The sequence below is a fragment of the Engystomops pustulosus genome, chromosome 6, assembly GCF_040894005.1.
Source record: "Engystomops pustulosus chromosome 6, aEngPut4.maternal, whole genome shotgun sequence".
NCBI lineage: Eukaryota > Metazoa > Chordata > Amphibia > Anura > Leptodactylidae > Engystomops > Engystomops pustulosus.
The window spans coordinates 157,778,479-157,798,832 of record NC_092416.1 but is presented as its reverse complement, the minus strand read 5'-3'; the positions used below and the strand labels follow the sequence as shown (position 1 = coordinate 157,798,832).

Here is a 20,354-nt window from a genome sequence, read left to right as displayed (position 1 = left end):
ATTACACAGCAGGGTGGCGACAAAGTTAACAACTTTGATGTGGAATGCCCTGTAATAGCTCTTGGGCGGTGTGCCTTTTATCGCCTAGGCTCAGCAGTTTCAGCACCGCCTGCTGTCGCTTAGCGACGGCACTGCTGCTGTGCCTAGAGCTACCGACTGATGGCGCCATGCCCACGGATGGTAATTCGGAGGAGGAGGAGGTGGAGGAGGGGTGGGAGGAGGTATAGTAGGCCTTTGAGACCTGGACCGAGGTAGGCCCCGCAATTCTCTGCGTCGGCAGTATATGACCAGCCCCAGGGTCAGACTCGGTCCCAGCCTGCACCAAGTTAAGTGTAGTAGCGTTCTTATAAGTTTGGGATATGGCGGGTGAGGGGAATGTAAACAGATGCGCAAGAAGCGCATGATGCGCATGGAGCTGGCGCTCCGCTGCCAGGCGAGCTTTCGCCAATTCAAGCCCCTGTCTCTAGGCTACTCCCCAAACAGCACTTCTAAGAACCTTTTGTATAAGATCAAGTGTAGTAGCGTTCTTATAAGTTTAGGATATGCCGGGTGAGGGGAATGTAAACAGATGCGCAAGAAGCGCTGAAATAATATCCCTAAATGGTAAAAGTTTGCCAGTATATTTTGTGGATAACACAGCAGGGTGGCGACAAAGTTAACAACTTTGATGTGGAATCCATGAAAACAACCCAAATTTCTGCCTGACACACCTCGTTTGATAAAGGGACGATGTATGGAGGCAGCTATATGGACGACTTTTGGAGGTAGCAATGGAGACAACGTGTGGAGGCTGCTATGGAGACAATTTAATTTGGATAGTGCCTGTATGTGGCAGTCCCAAACATTTTTCAAACCAGAGGAGCAGGTAGGTGGCCCTCCAGTAAAATGGAATAGATTGAGTGCCTGTATGTGGCAGTCCCAAAAATGTTTCAAACCAGAGGAGCAGGTAGGTGGCCCTGCAGTAAAATGGAATAGATTGAGTGCCTGTATGTGGCAGTCCCAAAAATTTTTCAAACCAGAGGAGCAGGTAGGTGGCCCTCCAGTAAAATGGAATAGATTGAGTGCCTGTATGTGGCAGTCCCAAAAATGTTTCAAACCAGAGGAGCAGGTAGGTGGCCCTGCAGTAAAATGGAATAGATTGAGTGCCTGTATGTGGCACTCACAAAAATTGTTTCAAACAGAGGACCGGGTAGGTGGCCCTCCAGAAAAATTAAATGCATGAAGTACTATAGCAAGAGCCAGTGGGCCCTGTCAAAAAATAGCCATTTTCCTCTGCTTTACTGTACAAAGAGGAGGAGAAGGAGGAAAATGAGGAGGAGGAGGAGTGGATCAATTATTCAGGTTGAGCTTCCTTCACCTGGTGGAGATTGGAAATTCTGAGAAATCCAGCCTTTATTCATTTTAATAAGCGTCAGCCTGTCAGCGCTGTCAGTCGACAGGCGTGTACGCTTATCGGTGATGATGCCACCAGCTGCACTGAAAACCCGCTCGGACAAGACGCTAGCGGCAGGGCAGGCAAGAACCTCCAAGGCGTACAGCGCCAGTTCGTGCCACATGTCCAGCTTTGAAACCCAGTAGTTGTAGGGAGCTGTGTGATCATTTAGGACGATGGTATGGTCAGCTACGTACTCCCTCACCATCTTTCTGTAAAGATCAGCCCTACTCTGCCGAGACTGGGGACAGGTGACAGTGTCTTGCTGGGGTGACATAAAGCTGGCAAAAGCCTTGTAAAGCGTACCCTTGCCAGTGCTGGACAAGCTGCCTGCTCGCCTACTCTCCCTCGCTACTTGTCCCGCAGAACTACGCACTCTGCCGCTAGCGCTGTCAGAAGGGAAATACTGTTTCAGCTTGTGCACCAGGGCCTGCTGGTATTCATGCATTCTCACACTCCTTTCCTCTGCAGGGATGAGAGTGGAAAGATTTTGCTTGTACCGTGGGTCCAGGAGAGTGAACACCCAGTAATCGGTGCTGGAATAAATTCTTTGAACGCGAGGGTCACGGGATAGGCAGCCTAGCATGAAATCTGCCATATGCGCCAGAGTACCAACGCGTAAGAATTCACTCCCCTCACTGGCCTGACTGTCCATTTCCTCCTCCTCCAACTCCTCCAACTCCTCTTCTTCTGCCCATACACGCTGAACAGTAAAGGACTCAACAATGGTCCCCTCTTGTGTCTCACCAACATTCTCCTCCTCTTCCTCCTCATCCTCCTCCACCTCCACCTCCTCCGATATGCGCTGAGAAACAGACCTGAGGGTGCTTTGGCTATCAACAAGGGAATATTCTTCCCCTGTCTCTTGTGACGAGCGCAAAGCTTCCGACTTCATGCTGACCAGAGAGTTTTTCAACAGGCCAAGCAGCGGGATGGTGAGGCTGATGATGGCGGCATCGCCACTGACCATCTGTGTTGACTCCTCAAAGTTACTCAGCACCTGACAGATATCAGACATCCACGTCCACTCCTCATTGTAGACTTGAGGAAGCTGACTGACCTGACTACCAGTTCTGGTGGAAGTTGACATCTGGCAGTCTACAATCGCTCTGCGCTGCTGGTAAACTCTGGATAACATGGTCAGTGTTGAATTCCACCTCGTGGGCACGTCGCACAACAGTCGGTGAGCGGGCAGTTGGAGGCGGCGCTGCGCTGCCCTGAGAGTGGCAGCATCTGGGCTGGACTTCCTGAAATGCGCACAGATGCGGCGCACCTTCGTGAGCAAATCAGACAGATTGGGGTATGTCTTGAGGAAACGCTGAACTATCAGATTTAACACATGGGCCAGGCATGGCACATGTGTCAGTCTGCCGAGTTGCAGAGCCGCCACCAGGTTACGGCCGTTGTCACACACAACCATTCCCGGCTTGAGGTTCAGCGGTGCCAGCCACAGATCAGTCTGCGCCGTGATGCCCTGTAATAGCTCTTGGGCGGTGTGCCTTTTGTCGCCTAGGCTCAGCAGTTTGAGCACCGCCTGCTGTCGCTTAGCGACGGCACTGCTGCTGTGCCTAGAGCTACCGACTGATGGCGCCGTGCCCACGGATGGTAGTTCGGAGGAGGAGGTGGAGGAGGGGTGGGAGGAGGAGGAGGCATAGTAGGCCTGAAACACCTGGACCGAGGTAGGCCCCGCAATCCTCGGCGTCGGCAGTATATGAGCAGCCCCAGTGTCAGACTCGGTCCCAGCCTCCACCAAGTTAACCCAATGTGCCGTCAGCGATATATAGTGGCCCTGCCCGGCAGCACTCGTCCACGTGTCCGTGGTCAGGTGGACCTTGTCAGAAACGGCGTTGGTCAGGGCACGGATGATGTTGTCTGACACGTGCTGGTGCAGGGCTGGGACGGCACATCGGGAAAAGTAGTGGCGGCTGGGGACCGAATACCGAGGGGCGGCCGCCGCCATGAGGTTGCGAAAGGCCTCGGTCTCTACTAGCCTATAGGGCAGCATCTCCAGGCTAAGCAATCTGGAGATGTGCACATTAAGGGCTTGGGCGTGCGGGTGGGTTGCACTATATTTGCGTTTCCGCTCCAGCGTCTGGGGTATGGAGAGCTGAACGCTGGTGGATGCTGTGGAGGATCGTGGAGGCGACAATGGGGTTTTTGTGGCAGGGTCCTGGGCAGGGGGCTGACTAGCAGCTGACACAGGGGAAGGAGCAGTGGTGTGCACGGCCGGAGGTGAACGGGCTTGTTGCCACTGAGTGGGGTGTTTAGCATTCATATGCCTGCGCATACTGGTGGTAGTTAAGCTAGTAGTGGTGGAACCCCTGCTGAGTCTGGTTTGGCAAATGTTGCACACCACAGTCCGTCGGTCATCCGGTGTTTCCTTAAAGAACCTCCAGACTTCTGAAGATCTAGCCCTCGCCGCAGGAGCCCTCGCCACGGGAGCTTCACTAGTTGACACATTTGGCGCTGATGCACCAGCTCTGGCCCTGCCTCTCCGTCTGGCCCCACCACTGCCTCTTCCAACCTGTTCTGGTCGAGGACTCTCCTCCGTCTCAGAAGCACTGTGTTCACCCGGCCTCTCAACCCAGCTTGGGTCTGTCACCTCATCATCCTCCGATCCCTCAGTCTGCTCCCCCCTCGGACTTCCTGCCCTGACAACAACTTCCCCACTGTCTGACAACCGTGTCTCCTCATCGTCGGACACCTCTTTACACACTTCCACTACGTCAAGAAGGTCATCATCACCCACAGACTGTGACTGTTGGAAAACCTGGGCATCGGAAAATTGCTCAGCAGCAACCGGACAAGTGGTTTGTGACTGTGGGAAGGGTCCAGAAAACAGTTCCTCAGAGTATGCCGGTTCAAATGCCAAATTTTCCTGGGAGGGGGCAGACTGGGGGGGAGGAGGCTGAGGTGCAGGAGCTGGAGGAGTGGCGATTTCGGTGACATGGGTGGACTGCGTGGAAGACTGACTGGTGGTGGACAAATTGCTCGAAGCATTGTCAGCAATCCACGACATCACCTGTTCGCACTGTTCTGGCCTCAACAGTGCTCTACCACGAGTCCCAGTAACTTCAGACATGAACCTAGGGAGTGTAGCTCTGCGGCGTTCCCCTGCTCCCTCATCAGCAGGTGGTGTCTCACCCCGCCCAGGACCACGGCCTCTGACCCCTGCAGTAGTTGGACGCCCACGTCCCCGCCCTCGTCCTCTACCCCTAGCCCTCGGGTTAAACATTTTTAAAATGAGAGTTATAACTTTATTTTTTTTTTTACTTTTTTTTGTTTTTTTTTGTGTTTTTTTTTTTTTTTGTGTTTTTTGTTTTTTTTTGAGTTTTTAAAACCAAACAATGCTATCCTATTGCTATGGCTATTTTCTAGCCAAGTATCAAAGCACACTACTATGCCAGATGAGATGACACTGAGTTAGTGCCTAATTGAAATCCAACCCCTACTAAATTTTCCCACTTCGGTCTTTGCTATGGATATGTGCGTCACTAAGCGCAGAACACAGCGGTCGCAAGTCTCACTACAAATTGCTCAGAATTGGCTAGTACATGCACTGCAGAAAGTACAGCCACCAGCAGATCAAACAGAAATCAAATATATAGAACGCTACTGTATGCGTAAGTAAGCTCTTTGTATTCTCCTATGGCTATTTTCTAGCCAAGTATCAAAGCACACTACTATGCCAGATGAGATGACACTGAGTTAGTGCCTAATTGAAATCCAACCCCTACTAAATTTTCCCACTTCGGTCTTTGCTATGGATATGTGCGTCACTAAGCGCAGAACACAGCGGTCGCAAGTCTCACTACAAATTGCTCAGAATTGGCTAGTACATGCACTGCAGAAAGTACAGCCACCAGCAGATCAAACAGAAATCAAATATATAGAACGCTACTGTATGCGTAAGTAAGCTCTTTGTATTCTCCTATGGCTATTTTCTAGCCAAGTATCAAAGCACACTACTATGCCAGATGAGATGACACTGAGTTAGTGCCTAATTGAAATCCAACCCCTACTAAATTTTCCCACTTCGGTCTTTGCTATGGATATGTGTGCCACTAAGAGCTAAACACAACGGTAGCAAGTCCCCCTGCTAATTCCTCACAAAATGGTACTAGATGCAAATTAAAATAAAAAAAGTAGAACGTTATTGTAGCCCTAAGAAGGGCTGTTGGGTTCTTTGAGAATCACTCCTGCCTAACAGTAAGCTAATAGAACACCCTAACGCTTTCCCTGACCAGCAGCAGCTCTCTCCCTAGCGGCATCCAGACACAGAATGATCCGAGCAGCGCGGGCAGCGGCTAGTCTATCCCAGGGTCACCTGATCTGGCCAGCCAACCACTGCTATCGACGTGTAAGGGTACCACGTCATGCTGGGTGGAGTGCAGAGTCTCCTGGCTTGTGATTGGCTCTGTTTCTGGCCGCCAAAAAGCAAAACGGCGGGAGCTGCCATTTTCTCGAGCGGGCGAAGTATTCGTCCGAGCAACGAGCAGTTTCGAGTACCCTAATGCTCGACCGAGCATCAAGCTCGGACGAGCATGTTCGCTCATCTCTATTCATTACCCATTCACTTTTGCTAAAACTACAGAACCAGAGCGTTCCCCGTAGAAGGCTTCCCAAAAGGATGTTATGTAATAATAAGTTCTCCTTAAAGAAAACCTGCCATGAGGAATCTACTATCAGAAGTAGATCAGATGGTAGGTGCCTCCTCCTGCCTCTGCCCTAATCTGTCATTTAATAATCCTGACATCTAACCTAATTTATTAAAAAAACTTATTTACATTATATTATTATATTTTAGTAATATGTAAATTAACTGCAGAGGCTACTGGGGCGTGGAGTAGCCTTAGTACCCAGAGCCCGGTCAGGCTACTCCACGCCCCAGCAGCCTCTGCAGTTAATTTACATATTACTAAAATAAAGTTTTTGACAAGTTAGGTTCCAGGATTATTAAATTACAGATTAGGGCAGAGGCAGCAGGAGGAATCTACCATCAGATCTACTTCTGCTAGTAGATTCCTCATTGTAGGTTTCCTTTAAGTTCTTCCTGTTTTGTTACTGTTTTACCCTTTCAGGACCTTATACGAAGTGCCATACTGATGGTGAATTGACCTTCTATGAAGTATGTGTTGGATGTACAGTAGGGAAATTCTAAAATATATGTCCAATAAAGACCAACTCACAAAACTTTAAACACACAAATCAATTTTTTTCTAAAGTATAAGAAGCTTTATTTTATGTCATGCATTCTCCAAAATCCACATAGTATAAGTAATAATTATATGAATTACAATAGAAGGTGTCACTACAGTAGTAGAAGGCAAGAAGATTACTACAAGATGTGCTCGTGTGTATTCTAACAATCGACACTATCAGTTTGTACCAGTATGGATCAGCTGAAACTTACAAGAGCCTTATGATCGGTGCAGACATTTAACATCAAACCTGAAAATCTATAGGCATGTAGGTGATTACGGGTTTTCTTAATCAAACACCCCCTTTAGTCCTCAGAACACAAACAATTTATGGTTGTGTGCTCGCACTTACTTGTTTAGGTGTATACTAATGGGCCTACAAATACCATGTATGAGCTGCAAATTTTGGAACAGATCCTATTCCTGCCCAGGCAATCCTTTTCTATAAAAGGGGATGGCCACTCCATATAAATTGCCTGTGTGCCTTTACTGGCTTATGGATAATCCCTGAATGTTCATCATTTTTAGCAGTACTGCTACTTAATTTTGTACTGTGTGCAGACCCTCTGTGCTTCTGTGTTTACAGCTCTGCTGAATTGGAGGAGCTGTAGCAGCAGAGTAATGAGTCATCATACTCCCTTTCCCTGTCTTTGTCATTGAGGACGACCAAGAGCACTTAGAGAGACAAAGCTGTGTGTGTATGCAGAGAGCAGCATTCTGGGAACAGGGAAAGATTAAAACTTTTATAGGAGGCAAAGATATAGGTACATCTACATGTAGAAAAATGTCTAATGGGTCAAATTAAATGAAAAGTGGCCAACCCCTTAATATTGGTGAATGTGTGGGTCTGACACCTTGATGATCCCTGGGAACCTGGGGTCCATTGTTTGTGGTCTGAAATTTTACACATGTCGTGTGCGGGTAGCCTTATACTGATTATTATATAGTTACATATGAAGACATGGAGAAATGTATAAAGAAGAAGCGCTTCTCCTCTATGTTCATTGTCTGGGACCTAGAAAAACAAAAAGGATTAAATGAAAGATTTGAGACCTGGATCTTACCATAAAATATGAAAGCTTTCATAAGGGGTTGTTTTCTGCCGTAAAGATTGTTATTTTGAAACAGACATAGAAATGACTGATATGTGTTTTCGGATGTAAAAAAAACCTGCTATTTTGCCATTTATATTCCATTCGCCTTGTAATGCTTTACTATGTGATACGAAATACTGTATTTTTCGGACTATAAGGCGCACCATCAAAAAATGCCTTCTAAAACATCTAGGTTTATATATAAATCGTACCAGATTATAAGGCGCGCCTGATTATAAGGATGAATGACCAGCAGGTGGCAGACCTGTGCACAGTTCAAGGCAGCTGTTGTCTGTAAGTATGGTTTATATAGAGAATGCTCCATTACATTCATTGTATGATATACCAGATGGGGAACCCATTGCATAATCACTATTGGCATCCTGGTGAGGCAATGATGGTGAAGGACTGCAAAAATTTGACATGTTTATCTGAAAATTGATGTTCTATAATTTTTTTTGAATGGATGACACTATACTTTGCTAAGTACCATACTTTTGCAGAGATCAGCCCCCATGGGCGTCATATCCAGAACCGTTTTTAAGGCCTCAAACATATTAGAAAGAATAAGGTGTGTCAAAGTGAAAGCCAAAAGCTAAAATACAATCCTAGTAATAATAGGATAAAAAGATAATAAAAATAATGGGGCACATTTACGAAGGGCCGGACGACAGTTTTCTGTCGGACTATGCACAATTTTTTTAGGTGCAAACTGCTTAAACAGGTATTTAAAAAGTGTCTGCGCCACATTTGTGCCGCACGTGACCCTTTTGTGGTGACAAATTAGGAGACGTTCCTTCTCTTGGTCCGTCTAAGTCGAACCGAGTGCCGTATTTAACTGTGTCCCACTCCCTATGTTAACGGTGCACAACAAAAAAGTTGGGGAACAGATACATGATTTCTGGCGCACATTTTTAATGAATGTGCTGCACCAAGTATTATACACGGGAAGAGCACTTTTAGTGACGTTTCCATCTTTTTAAGTAAATGTGCCCCAGTGTCTTATATTAATTTTTGCTCCTAAAGAAGCACTAGGTCTTATTTTTGGGAATGTCTTATTTTTCCTTGAACAAGAATTCACAATTATTGTTGAACAAAAAAGTCACCATTTATTAATTTCCTGCAGTCCTGCCATCACATGCATCATCATATAACTCTGACTTCCATCAAGAAATTGTTACTTGTGACTCTGTCCGTGTACAACAATCTCTGGTCTAGTTTCAATCCTGGTATTTGTGCACAAAAAGCAAGATTTTTTTATTTAAGGACCATTATATCAAAAACTTCTCTAATATCCTTATAATTCTCTGAACTCTGAATTTCTTGTGACTCTATTTCCATTGGAATCATTGGCCCCGATGTCTCATGTTCAGCACTTTCCTTCAGTGACTCCTTCTTGTCCCGGGAGCCGCTTGTAGCATTTGCAACACAACAGTCAGTGATTTTACCCCATGAATTCTACACCCATGTCACAGCCTATTGTAGTATGGGGGGGGGGGGGTTGCAATGACTGCTACTAGGTCTTACTTTCAGGGGGTTCCTTATTTTCACGGTAGCTGGGTAGTACAGACTGTACTGTTCTTAATAAATGTGCCCCTATGTGTATAATGTATTAGAACCAGAAACAGTTATTCTAAACTGGAATGCTTATAAAACTTATTTTAAAAATCAAAAGACATATACAGGCGGTCCCCTGCTTACACCCACCATACAGACGACCCCTAGTTACAAACGGACCTCTGGATGTTGGTAAAGCTCTAGGTTACAATAAACAGCTATAACTGTTATCAAAGGTTTCTGCAATAATTATTGTTAATCCTGGTTCTTTTGAAAATCCAATTGTCACAAAGACCAAAAAAATGTTGGCTGGGGCTACAATTCTAAATTATACAATTAACCGTTATAAAATACAGTTCTGACTTACATACAAATTCAACTTAAGAACAGACCTGCAGAACCTATCTTGTACGTAACCCGAGGACTGTGTCTACATCTTATAATCTACGACTCGCATCACACTCGCAACGCACAGCCCGAATGCTGCACCACGGGAGTGAACTAACATGCTGAGTTCACTCCCGCGGTGCAGCGTTCGGGCGGTGCATTCCCGGCAGCATGCGTTGCGAGTGTGATGCGAGTTCATCGCATCACACTCGCAAGTGTGGAACGGGCCTTAGTCTATGCACCAATTCATTAATCGCTTGCCCCACAACCCCACTTAGATCCCACTGAAAAATATAGAACGGTTCTAGCACCACCCTGCACTAAAATTAATAAATGCCCCTCATAATTTCCAAATTTCCCTATATATCTGTTTCTAGAGCTGTTACTATATTCATATATGGATCAATCATAGTTATAGTTTATGCAGATCTGAGAAAAAACAAATGCCAGACTGATGCAAATTATCTGTCCGTTTTTCACCCCCAAAGTTTGACACGTTACTCTATAGGTAGTCTACGACTGTCACTCCTAACTACATCCCACACACAGATCCTGACAGTCCCTGTCATGTTGACACCTATTTATATTTACCTTACACTGGTGCCTGGCACAGGCTTCCACAACGGTAAGGGCAACACTTTTTATAATCCCAGCATCCAGTGTCGCCGTCACAAAAATTGCGCTCTCCTCTAACACACTGAATTGTTACTTTCGGACAGGTCCCTTTTTTTGCTGAAAAAAATAAAATTAAATTAGAATACATTTTTTATATCTTTTCTGTCAGTGTATTGAATTTTTATAAATGTTGTAATATACACCTGAGGTTACTGCTGTTTTGGTAGAGAGACGGTGCCTTTCTACTATTTATACAGTAAAAGATTAAATCAAATAAATACAATAATACAAGTACCGTATATATATTCGTGTATAAACCAAGTTTTTCAGCACAAAAAAAATGTGCTGAAAAACATAATCTCGGCTTATAAACAAGTCAATAAAAAAAATAAACTTACATACTCACCTTCAGGCGTCCCTAATGCTCCCCGCGGCTCCTCTTCTTTCTTCTCTCTGCGGTAACAGCACGGCTCTGCCATCTATTACAGCAGAGAAAAGAAAGAAGAGGAGCCTCTGAGATGGGAGAATCGGAGAGCTGCGCCGAGCATCTGGGACCGCCCAAAGGTGAGTATGTAAGTTTATTTTTTTAATGTGCTTGGCAAACTGTGGGCTGGCTGTATACTACAGGGGGCTGGCTGTATACTACATGGGTGCTGGCTGTATAGTAAAGGAGGCTGGCTGACTGTATACTACAGTGGGCTGGCTATATACTACATGGGGCTGGCTGTATACTTGAGGAGACTGGCTGGCTATATACTACAAGGGGCTGGCTGTATACTTAAGGGGGCTGGCTATATACTACAGGGGGCTGGCTGTATACTTAAGGGGGCTGGCTGGCTATATGCTACTGGGGGATGGCTGGCTATATACTAATGGGGTCTGGCAGGCTTTAAACTACAGGGGGCTGGCTATATGCTACTGGGGGCTGGCAGGCTATATACTACTGGGGACTGACTATATAATACTGGGGCTGGCTGGCTATATACTGGGAGGCTGTGACCAATGCATTTCCTACCCTGGCTTATACTTGAGTCAATAGGTTTTCACAGTTTTTGATGGTAAAATTAGGGACCTTGGCTTATTCTTGGGTCGGCTTATACTTTAGTGTATACAGTAGTAGGAGAAAGCTGCAGGTGAGAGGATTTGATATAGGGGGGCACTCAGTCCATCTCTGTAATGGTCTAAACTGATTGGGGCACCCTTCTTAATTTTTTGGGGCATGGACTAATTTTCAATGACCACGTCTCCCTTTCTTTTAAACCAGACCTCCTTTCACATGACTATACTTTCTTTGCCAGACGGGTCGGAAAAGGGCCAAAAAATGGTCTAAAAGCCCTAATAATAGTGTTGGAAGGTGTTTAGACATTTTTGGGCACAAATCCATAATTTTCTGGCACAATAAGGAGCAATAGTGCAAACCCACCCTGGCTGCAGTTCTAATGACCTGAATTTACAACTCATACGGTCCTATATTTCTTATATTTCAAGTATTAGACCTGTAGATGGTACAGGGTCCCTTACTATAGACTGCACCCAGATTCCCCTCAATCACAACATAGAGATTCCTCTCCCTATTCCCAGACTCCTTTTCACTTCTATGTACCTGGTAGATGGGGTGCTGCAGGGGCACCCAGAAAATAAGATGAGTGCAGGACCAGGCAGAGGTGAGTATAGGTAAAGGGAAAGGAAAGTATAAATAACATCTACATATATAATATAATAACCTACGTTTAAGTTGAGGCTGGCAGCTTTTCCCCTTGTCCGTCATGCAACACTTGGAGTCACCAGCGCACTCACTGTCAGAAGAGCACATATCTTGACAAGGTTGAGGGTCCTTAGGGTGGTAAATGGGACATGAACCTTCCTTTTCTGTAAAATCATAGAAATATTTGAAATCAACCTTTGAAACAGAAACAGCTTTGTTTATAGAATGGAAAAGCTCTTTACAGATGCAACATCTCCCACCGGGGCCTAGCCTTTTCTTGGGGCCTGGAGGCAGCCGGGCCCAGAATACCGGAGTGGCTGGCGGTTGCGGCCTAGGGCACACTGATGTCACGGTGCTTGGTATGGGGGCTGGAGGACTGACCTACAGCCTGGCAGGTCTCCAGCGGGTGGTGTGTGCAAGAAATATGGACGGAGAGGCTGTTGTACTGGTTCACCCTGGGGAAATCCCTAAGGTATCTGTAGGATGATTCCCTGGGTGATGGATGGGGAAGCCCATGGTGGTAAGCAGCCATATCCAGGGATCAGACAGAGGCAACACTGTGCAAATCAACTTACAGTTCTTTATTGAACAGCAAGCAACGGCCAAACACGATGAAACAGCAGATTCTTGGATGCTGTTCTGGACTTGAGTCTCCAGACTCCCCCTAACAGCTTCTGACCTGGAGAAGCTACCAGCCTGCCTTTGCATTGGCAGGGGTGTTTCACAGACTTTTTTATGTTCTTCGTGATCGTGTTCTGCTGATGGATAGCAGGAAACAGTCAGCAGCCTTGTGAAGGTAATAGCTTTCGAAAGATCGGTCATGGAGTATGAAGGCTAAATTCACACAAACGTATATGCCAGCCGGGCCATATCCCTCCATGCGTCCATTGCCTGCCTATGGAGGATATATGTATGGCCACAAGCTTGTGAATGTCGTGTGAATGTAGCCTAAGAATCTTATAAAGTTAAAAAGAACAGTCCGCTCAGGGAAAAGTAGAAAGGAGAGTGTCGGGAAAATTGGTGAGGTGAGAATGACTCCTTTTGGTTTTTATACTATTCTGACCCGCCTGGACATCCCCATTTTGAATCATGGACGTCCGAAACTGCAATAAAAAAATGGGGGTTCCCATTTAAAATTTTAAAAGTTGCTTCCTGCACACCCCCTGAGGCGGTGGGTTAGGAGGCAGCATGCTGCCCCTCCCAACAGTTGCGGCTCTTGGGTTACTTCATATCCTCGACTTGTAGTCCTCACTTACCCTCTGGATGTGTGCACCATGTCTGCTGCTTTTGAAGAGCGTTCTCACCCAGTATTGGAATGGCCCATAAGAGGCTTCTCCGATGGACCCAGATTCTAACCCAATACTCGACCCCAGCACAACACAAACCAATTTCAAGGTGCAACTAGGGTCTATTTTCTACAGTATAATGGAGAATTATTTTTAGTTGGTGAGCCTAAGTGAGGTGTATCCGAGGTGTATCCGAGGTGTATCCGCTGCCAGAGTGTGAGGTGGTTGTATCCGAGGAAGCCATCTGGTTTCTAAGGGACAACATGACTACATTTATGAGAAATTATCTTCACACAGGAACATTTTTTTATTAACATCCAATTGAAGAAATGTTTACATATGGCAAATGAATTTAATTAAATTTAAATGCCCTGATGGGAATACCCCTTTAAGCTTGTTATATAACTTTGTTTCTGTGTCTGGTTACTGACCTGATGATCTCCCAATGATGACTTCAGCAAGTCCTGACCTAGAATTTGTGCTACTTTTCGGACATATGACCTGTATCTTGACTATGCTTGAACCCTGCCCACACCTCGGTTTGCACCTGCCTGTCTACGGTTTGCACCATCCTCAGCTACCACCTAAACCCAGACTATTCTGGAAGATAGCAGCCTAGTGTCTAGCTCCAGCTCCACATAGTAGACCCAGATAATACTGCCCATTATTGTGGAATTTATCTTTATTGTCTATTTAGGATTACCACATTTTCTGTAAATGAAAAAAAAAAACGTTCTAGCAAGATTGCACTTTAAAGAGGACCTGTCACCTATTAAAACAGCAGCTCCCAGTGCTTAAATAGACGCAGCAGTGTTACACTGCTAGCGTTATCCGAAACCTCCAATAATGCTAGCAGACACTGCCGCAATGTACACTAGAAACCTTGGACCGTGCTGGAAGTGGTCCGGCGTAGTCATGAGGGGGAGGGTTTAGGGGCGATGACTGCCGTATGGCGCGCAGCAGTCACCACTGGCCTATGGAGTGGGTGGGGTAGTCCGGGGAAGAGGCAGCGCTTGGACCGCCCCTTCATGAATCCGTCAGACCGCACTGAACAGCGCAGCAGTGTTTGTAAGCATTATCGGAGGTTTCCCATAACGCTAGCAGTGTAACACTGCTGCGTCTGTTTTACCACTAGGAGCTGCTTATTTTTAAGCAGCTCCGAGTTCAGTTTTTATAGGTGACAGGCCCTCTTTAAACAATCATATAAGGACATTGAAGTTTTGGTTGCAAGGACTAAAATTTGGCATCTCCGATACTGGATAAACACCAGTAGGTCCTAGAGCTATATAGATCTACGTCATTTATTATTGTATGGTGTACACATACTCACTTTTTGCAATGGGCTTGCAGATTTTTGAACCATTGTCTGGACAGCATTTTTCCTTTTTTCCGCATCCACTGTCATCTTCACAGGTTAAAAATGTATCTATTATTTTTGCCGTGTAGCACCGTTCCGGGGGGCACTTTCCTTTTCTCAGCGTATCTAGAAAGAAGAATGGCACAGAAGATTACCTGACTGCATCTCACAGCCATAACTGCTTGCAAATGGCAATTCTGCTTTATGTTGAGAAATTATCAGTCCTCTTACAGTGGAGCTCAGGCTCTGCAGACTCATTGGAGGAGTGGAGACTCACGCTCAGTGGTGCTTCCTAATCTATGATTAAACTAATAAAACCCAGCCCAGAGGAATACCTGGAAACAAGTGTCCCTGAAATAAGTCTGTGTGCATGAGACCTAAGTATGTGGTTTTTAAAGGAAAAAGCATTTGATATGATGGATTATGAAGCAAACACACCTTTAGAATTGTGCAGCTACACTGATGCAGCAACATATCTTGTTTAATCCCTGAACTGAGTAGTTTTGCTGAAAAAACAATTCTAAATTTATAAAAATGAGGATCTGTCGCTCCTGTGTCTGCCTCAGTGCTTACCCTAATTATGCACTGCTCCAGCCTTGTCCTTCCCAGAATAAGCCGAAAATATGTCATCATTGTGTTGTGTCTGACAGGTAGAAGTAATCAATCACTGCACCATCCCCCAGCTGCTGTGCATGCTGAGTCATCCAGCTCAGGTTGATTAGTCATGTCTAAACAGTTCAGGAAGCTCTGTGTTTAAGTGTTTATGTAGGCACCCAGCTTTCCCAAGGTCCCGAATTTTATAATAGTTTTTTGATTAAAGCCACTCAGCACAGGGAATAAACAAGATATGTTTCAGCATCAGTGCAGCTACAACATTCTCATTGTATGTTTGGTTCACAATGCATCAAAACAAATGGTAGATTTCCCTTAAAGAGGACCTGTCACCCAGAAATTCAACACTAGGATCTGCTTACTAAAGTAAAACAAATGCAGTAGTGTTACAATGATAGCGTTATCGGAAAATTCTGATAACACTATCTAACACCCCCTGCTTTGAGAGCGGTCCGGCGTTTCCATTGTACTCCGCACCGCTGCATTTGTTTTAGCACTACAAGCTGCTTACTTTAGTCTCCACCGTACAGGCCCCCTAAGACTCGAAGGTCCATATGCAACCAGTTACCTCTGTGCTCCCACTTATTGCTCACTAAGGATCTTGGTGGGAGATTTCAAGCCCAAGAAAGGAGTTATACCTGTCATTGGGTTCTTACTTGACAGAACCTTACAACATTAGGGTCAAGATGCACCTCAACATCTGTGCTGCTCTAATCTCTTTAAAGAGGACCTGTCACCCCAAAAATGTGCCCCCCATACTCCTCACCCCAGCCCCTTTCTCCCCAGACAGTTATAAAAACAATTTATATGTGTTAAATTTCTTTAAAGCGATCCGACCTCTTACTAAATAAGAGGTCGGATTCTCCTATCTTGAGCCCGGGCAGTCGACCTTATTCATTAGGGGGTCGGCCGACACACCCCCTTCCACGCCCCCTGTCTGCGGGGACCTGTAGGAGAAGCTGGCAGCATCGCATGTATTGCGTAATCGCTGCCGGATCTCCGAGATGCGGCCACGCCCGCAGACTTTCCCTTTTACATTGCCGGGCGCCCGTGCCGTGCTAACAGCAGCTACGGCCACGCCAGGCTTACATGCAACGCCGCATCTCGGAGAGCCAAGGGGGGCTTGGAGGGGGTATGTCGGCCAGCCCCCTAATGAATAAGGGCGACTGCCCGGGCTCAAGATAGGAGAATCCGACCTCTCATTTAGTAAGAGGTCGGATCGCTTTAAAGCAATTTAACACAAATACATTTTTTTTAAAACTGTCTGGGGAGAAAGGGGCTGGGGTGAGGAGTATGGGGGGCACATTTTGTGGGGGTCATTTTCGGGGTGACAGGTCCTCTTTAACTAGTAAAACATTTGAAAGTAAGAAATCTGACCCCCCCCCCCACACCAAAAAATCACAAATATTACTCTGTCCTTGACCTTGTTTGCAAACAAACTTTTATTCATCCTCTCTCCTCCATAAGATGCAGTCAAGGAGGTGGGGGAGCCTGAGCATGCATTCAAGCTGGCCCGCCTCCTAATGGCCCTTTTCACTGCCCACACCACCTCCTGTGCGCCGTTTGGACCACCCCCTTATCTCCTTTCTCCGATGTCCCTCAGCAGGCCACCGGAGTTCACATACAGGTGCTTCAGCACAATGGAGAGTGGCCAAATAGCAGAGAGTTGCTCCTGCACTGCTCTAATATGGAACATGCCATGTGAGCCTGTGAAATCTAACGTGTATGCACAGGGTCAGCACAGAGATCATGCATGCACGTGCACTCCAGTTAGATGCTGAGTGATTTTGGAGATAGGAGGAAGCGTAGGCGGTCCAAGCAGCGCACAGGAGACAGAGTGGGAAGTAGAATTGGCCATAAGGAGGTGGGCCAGCTTGACTGGATGGTCCCCCACCTCCTTGACTGTGCAACACTATTAGCTATTGTTCTCTTTTTAGATAGCATTGACATGGTGTGTAGGGATCAGTCTATTTGTCCTAAAATTTGTTAGATGGTGAGAAATCATATATACAAATAGGGAGAGCTCTAGTGGATATAACAATGAATGGTGACTTGTACATCATCATGCTTTGATCTGCTTGTGGCCTATACAGGCGGTCCTTGGGTTACGTACAAGATAGGTTCTGTTGGTTTGTTCTTAAGTTGAATTTGTATGTAAGTCGGAACTGTATACTTTATAATTGTAACCCTAGCCAGAATTTTTTTGGTCTCTGTGACAATTGGATTTTAAAAATGTGTGGTTGTCATAAGAAGGATAAGCAATAAATCTTCATTGCAGACACCATTGATAACTGTTATAGCTGTTTATTGTAGTCTAAGGCTAAAGTACAGTAAATTACCAACAGTCAGCCAACAGTAGCACATTGCTACATCAGTGATCACAGTCATAGCAACTATGTTGCAAAACTAATGAAAACATTATTGATTCAATAAAATAGAACCAATTTATTGGCGACACCTAGTGGTTCTCCCTATATTGAATTTAAATGATAGACAATTCCACTCTAACTGGACTCACTTACAAACAATAATAGATCCCACACCACGGATTTGTAGAAATTTTAATTGTGTGTTTTCAAATAGGTTTAAACAATCCAATTAAGACTTTTTATTGTTTGCTCACATTAAAAATTAAGTTTTAGACCAATGGGTCTCAGTGAGGTCCCCAGGGACCTTTTTTGTAAATAACTATTGCTTGTGTACGGACCCAGTCACACAACATCCACATTTAATATCTGAGTCTGTGCAGAGACGCGCCGAGGCCTACTACTAACAAGGCAATTAGATTAAACTATTGATGAGCTGCTGCAGACAACCTAATATCCAGAACTCGAGTGAGTGGCGGATTGTCTTATAGGGAGAAGGCAATAAATAGGCTGTTGCTGCGCCGCTCAAGATTTACAACGTTTTATTTGTCAACAGGGTACATTGATGGACAACGCGTTTTGGAGGCGTACCGAAAATAGGTCCAAAAATAGAGTGCCTCAATGAGAACACCTCAGTTACATGTGAAAAAAATCTCCACCAAAATTATGTGAACATCAGAGATGGTTCAAGTTTAGATGCTGCAGAATGAAGCAATTTCACATTGAAGAGGGAATTCTAGAAATGACATTACATACTATACCTGAGGGGGAAGGCAGGTAAAATCTTGTGACATGTTTTCTTTAAAGGTAAGTTGTAGTATGATCATCCATTGTCCTGTATAATGTAGTAGGATTTGTTCTGACTCGTATATCTTGCCCAACAATGAGATGCTGAAAGGATATATTTGTTCTTACTAGTTGTGTGCAGAGCTGACTCTTCCTAGTAAGTTTAAGATGGAATATAAGATTGTGACTTCTCTAGTTCAGCATCACAATATACAGTGAGAAGACAAAGGTAAGATAGGGTCCAAATGTTTTCATTTTTCAGATGCACATTGTGTATATATATATATATATATATATATATATATATATATATATATACATATATACGTGTACTAGTGTTCTACTAGACCAAACATGGTAATATCAGCATTAGCATCCTACTGTAGTCAGTTTCTTAACTTTTAACAAAAAACAGGGACCATCACAGTCACGTCTGGATTCAGCTAAGATATCATTATCTTATAGCACTATGTAAATATGCACTAGAAAAATTTTATTCCTAAAAATCTGTATCATACATTGCATATTGTTGAGTTATCACTGTCTGTAGTCCTATATAATTGGATGAAAAGTAACTTCATCACTGCCCCTTGTCTGATTACTCACCAGTGATTTTCATCAATATGCTTTAGATATGTGTCTTATTATAGCCCAGAGTATATATTATATGTAAATTATATGATACCATTACATCTATCATTTTACCTAACTATGACTTACCAGCTGATGATATTGTCACGGCAAGGAAACAGAGGAAGATCCCCAGGAAGGAGACCTGAATGCGAAGCATCGTTATCTCTATGATATGGTAGATGTGGTGTATACTGGCAGTGCCAGGCTCTTATATGGGCAGTGGTGACCTCTGTGTGGGTGGTGGCCTCCAGAAACAAGGAAACTGAAGATTCATTTGGATTTAGTTTCTTTAGTTTAACTTAGTTTCATTCTGCTGACTACAACACCTAAAACCTACAAATTTATTACATCAAGTAGATCCCACTTCTTCCTCAGTAAGGATCTTTGAAAACTGGTGGGAGATTTCTTGAGAGAGGGAGATACCCAGTGGTGCACCAGCCCAGAGGCGAGTTGAGCCTCTTGCCCCAGGCAGCACCACCTGCAGCAAGTAGGGGGCAGCATTAGGGGCAAAGTAACCTGCTATAGAGCGGGACCTCACTCCCAATGGGGACATGGGGAACCCACCTACTAAAGAAATAACCTGATATATTACTATTAGATGGGGTAAAGGAGGGCGCTGTTCTATATATCGCCTTTAGGCAACAGAGAGTTTAGGTTGACCCCTGGCTATACCAGATCTTATCATCAGCCAATGTATTCCAAAGTCACAGAATTTAACTGTGTAGAGTCAAGATAAAAGCACCTGACAATCCCGGAGTTAAGGGAACAGTCTTTCCAGAATTTAGCTGGACAGTCCCAGGTTTTGGGTCTCTCTACTGTCCAGGTAGCAGTATATCCTTACTGCAATGGTTGTCGCTGGGGATTATACAAAAAGAGCACTTATTAAAGTGGGTTCTAGGGTGTATAGGTAATGGGGCTACAGACATGGGTGCATTTTAAGTATTGGGTTTTTTTTTTTTAGAAAAGGTGTCATTAGAAGATGGGGACTTTAGAGAAGGTGGCATTTTACCTTGGGGCCGATGACGGAGGGCATTGTAATTTGGAAGGAGGCATTACACTAAGGGGGAGGGGTGTGGCTTAAGACATGACCCACTGTCATTAGAGGTGTAACTGTTAACTCCTAATACACCATGCCCAGGGACAGTACAGAAGTTTACAGAAGAAGTGAGATATCAGCCAGGTGGCAGCTCCACACACCAACAATTAGTAACCCTGACCAGACACTTCTATTGTCTCCACTACACATTGATTTATTTCAATAGCTTTTTTCCAGGTCGGTGACATTGTGACCAAGAGAATACAATGTATTCTAAATCTGTGATT

At 44.9% G+C, this 20,354-nt stretch overlaps 1 protein-coding gene across 1 annotated transcript in view; it reads right to left on the bottom strand.

Annotated features, from left to right (window-relative positions):
* The window catches only part of LOC140065991 (uncharacterized), a 48,529-nt gene extending 29,334 nt beyond the window's left edge, over nucleotides 1–19,195 (bottom strand). The window contains exon 1 of the mRNA XM_072113555.1: nucleotides 19,119–19,195. Within this exon, the coding sequence (XP_071969656.1) occupies nucleotides 19,119–19,188 (70 nt within the window). The 5' untranslated portion in view covers nucleotides 19,189–19,195. The remainder of the gene's footprint in view (nucleotides 1–19,118) is intronic.
* Nucleotides 19,196–20,354: the final 1,159 nt, after the last annotated feature.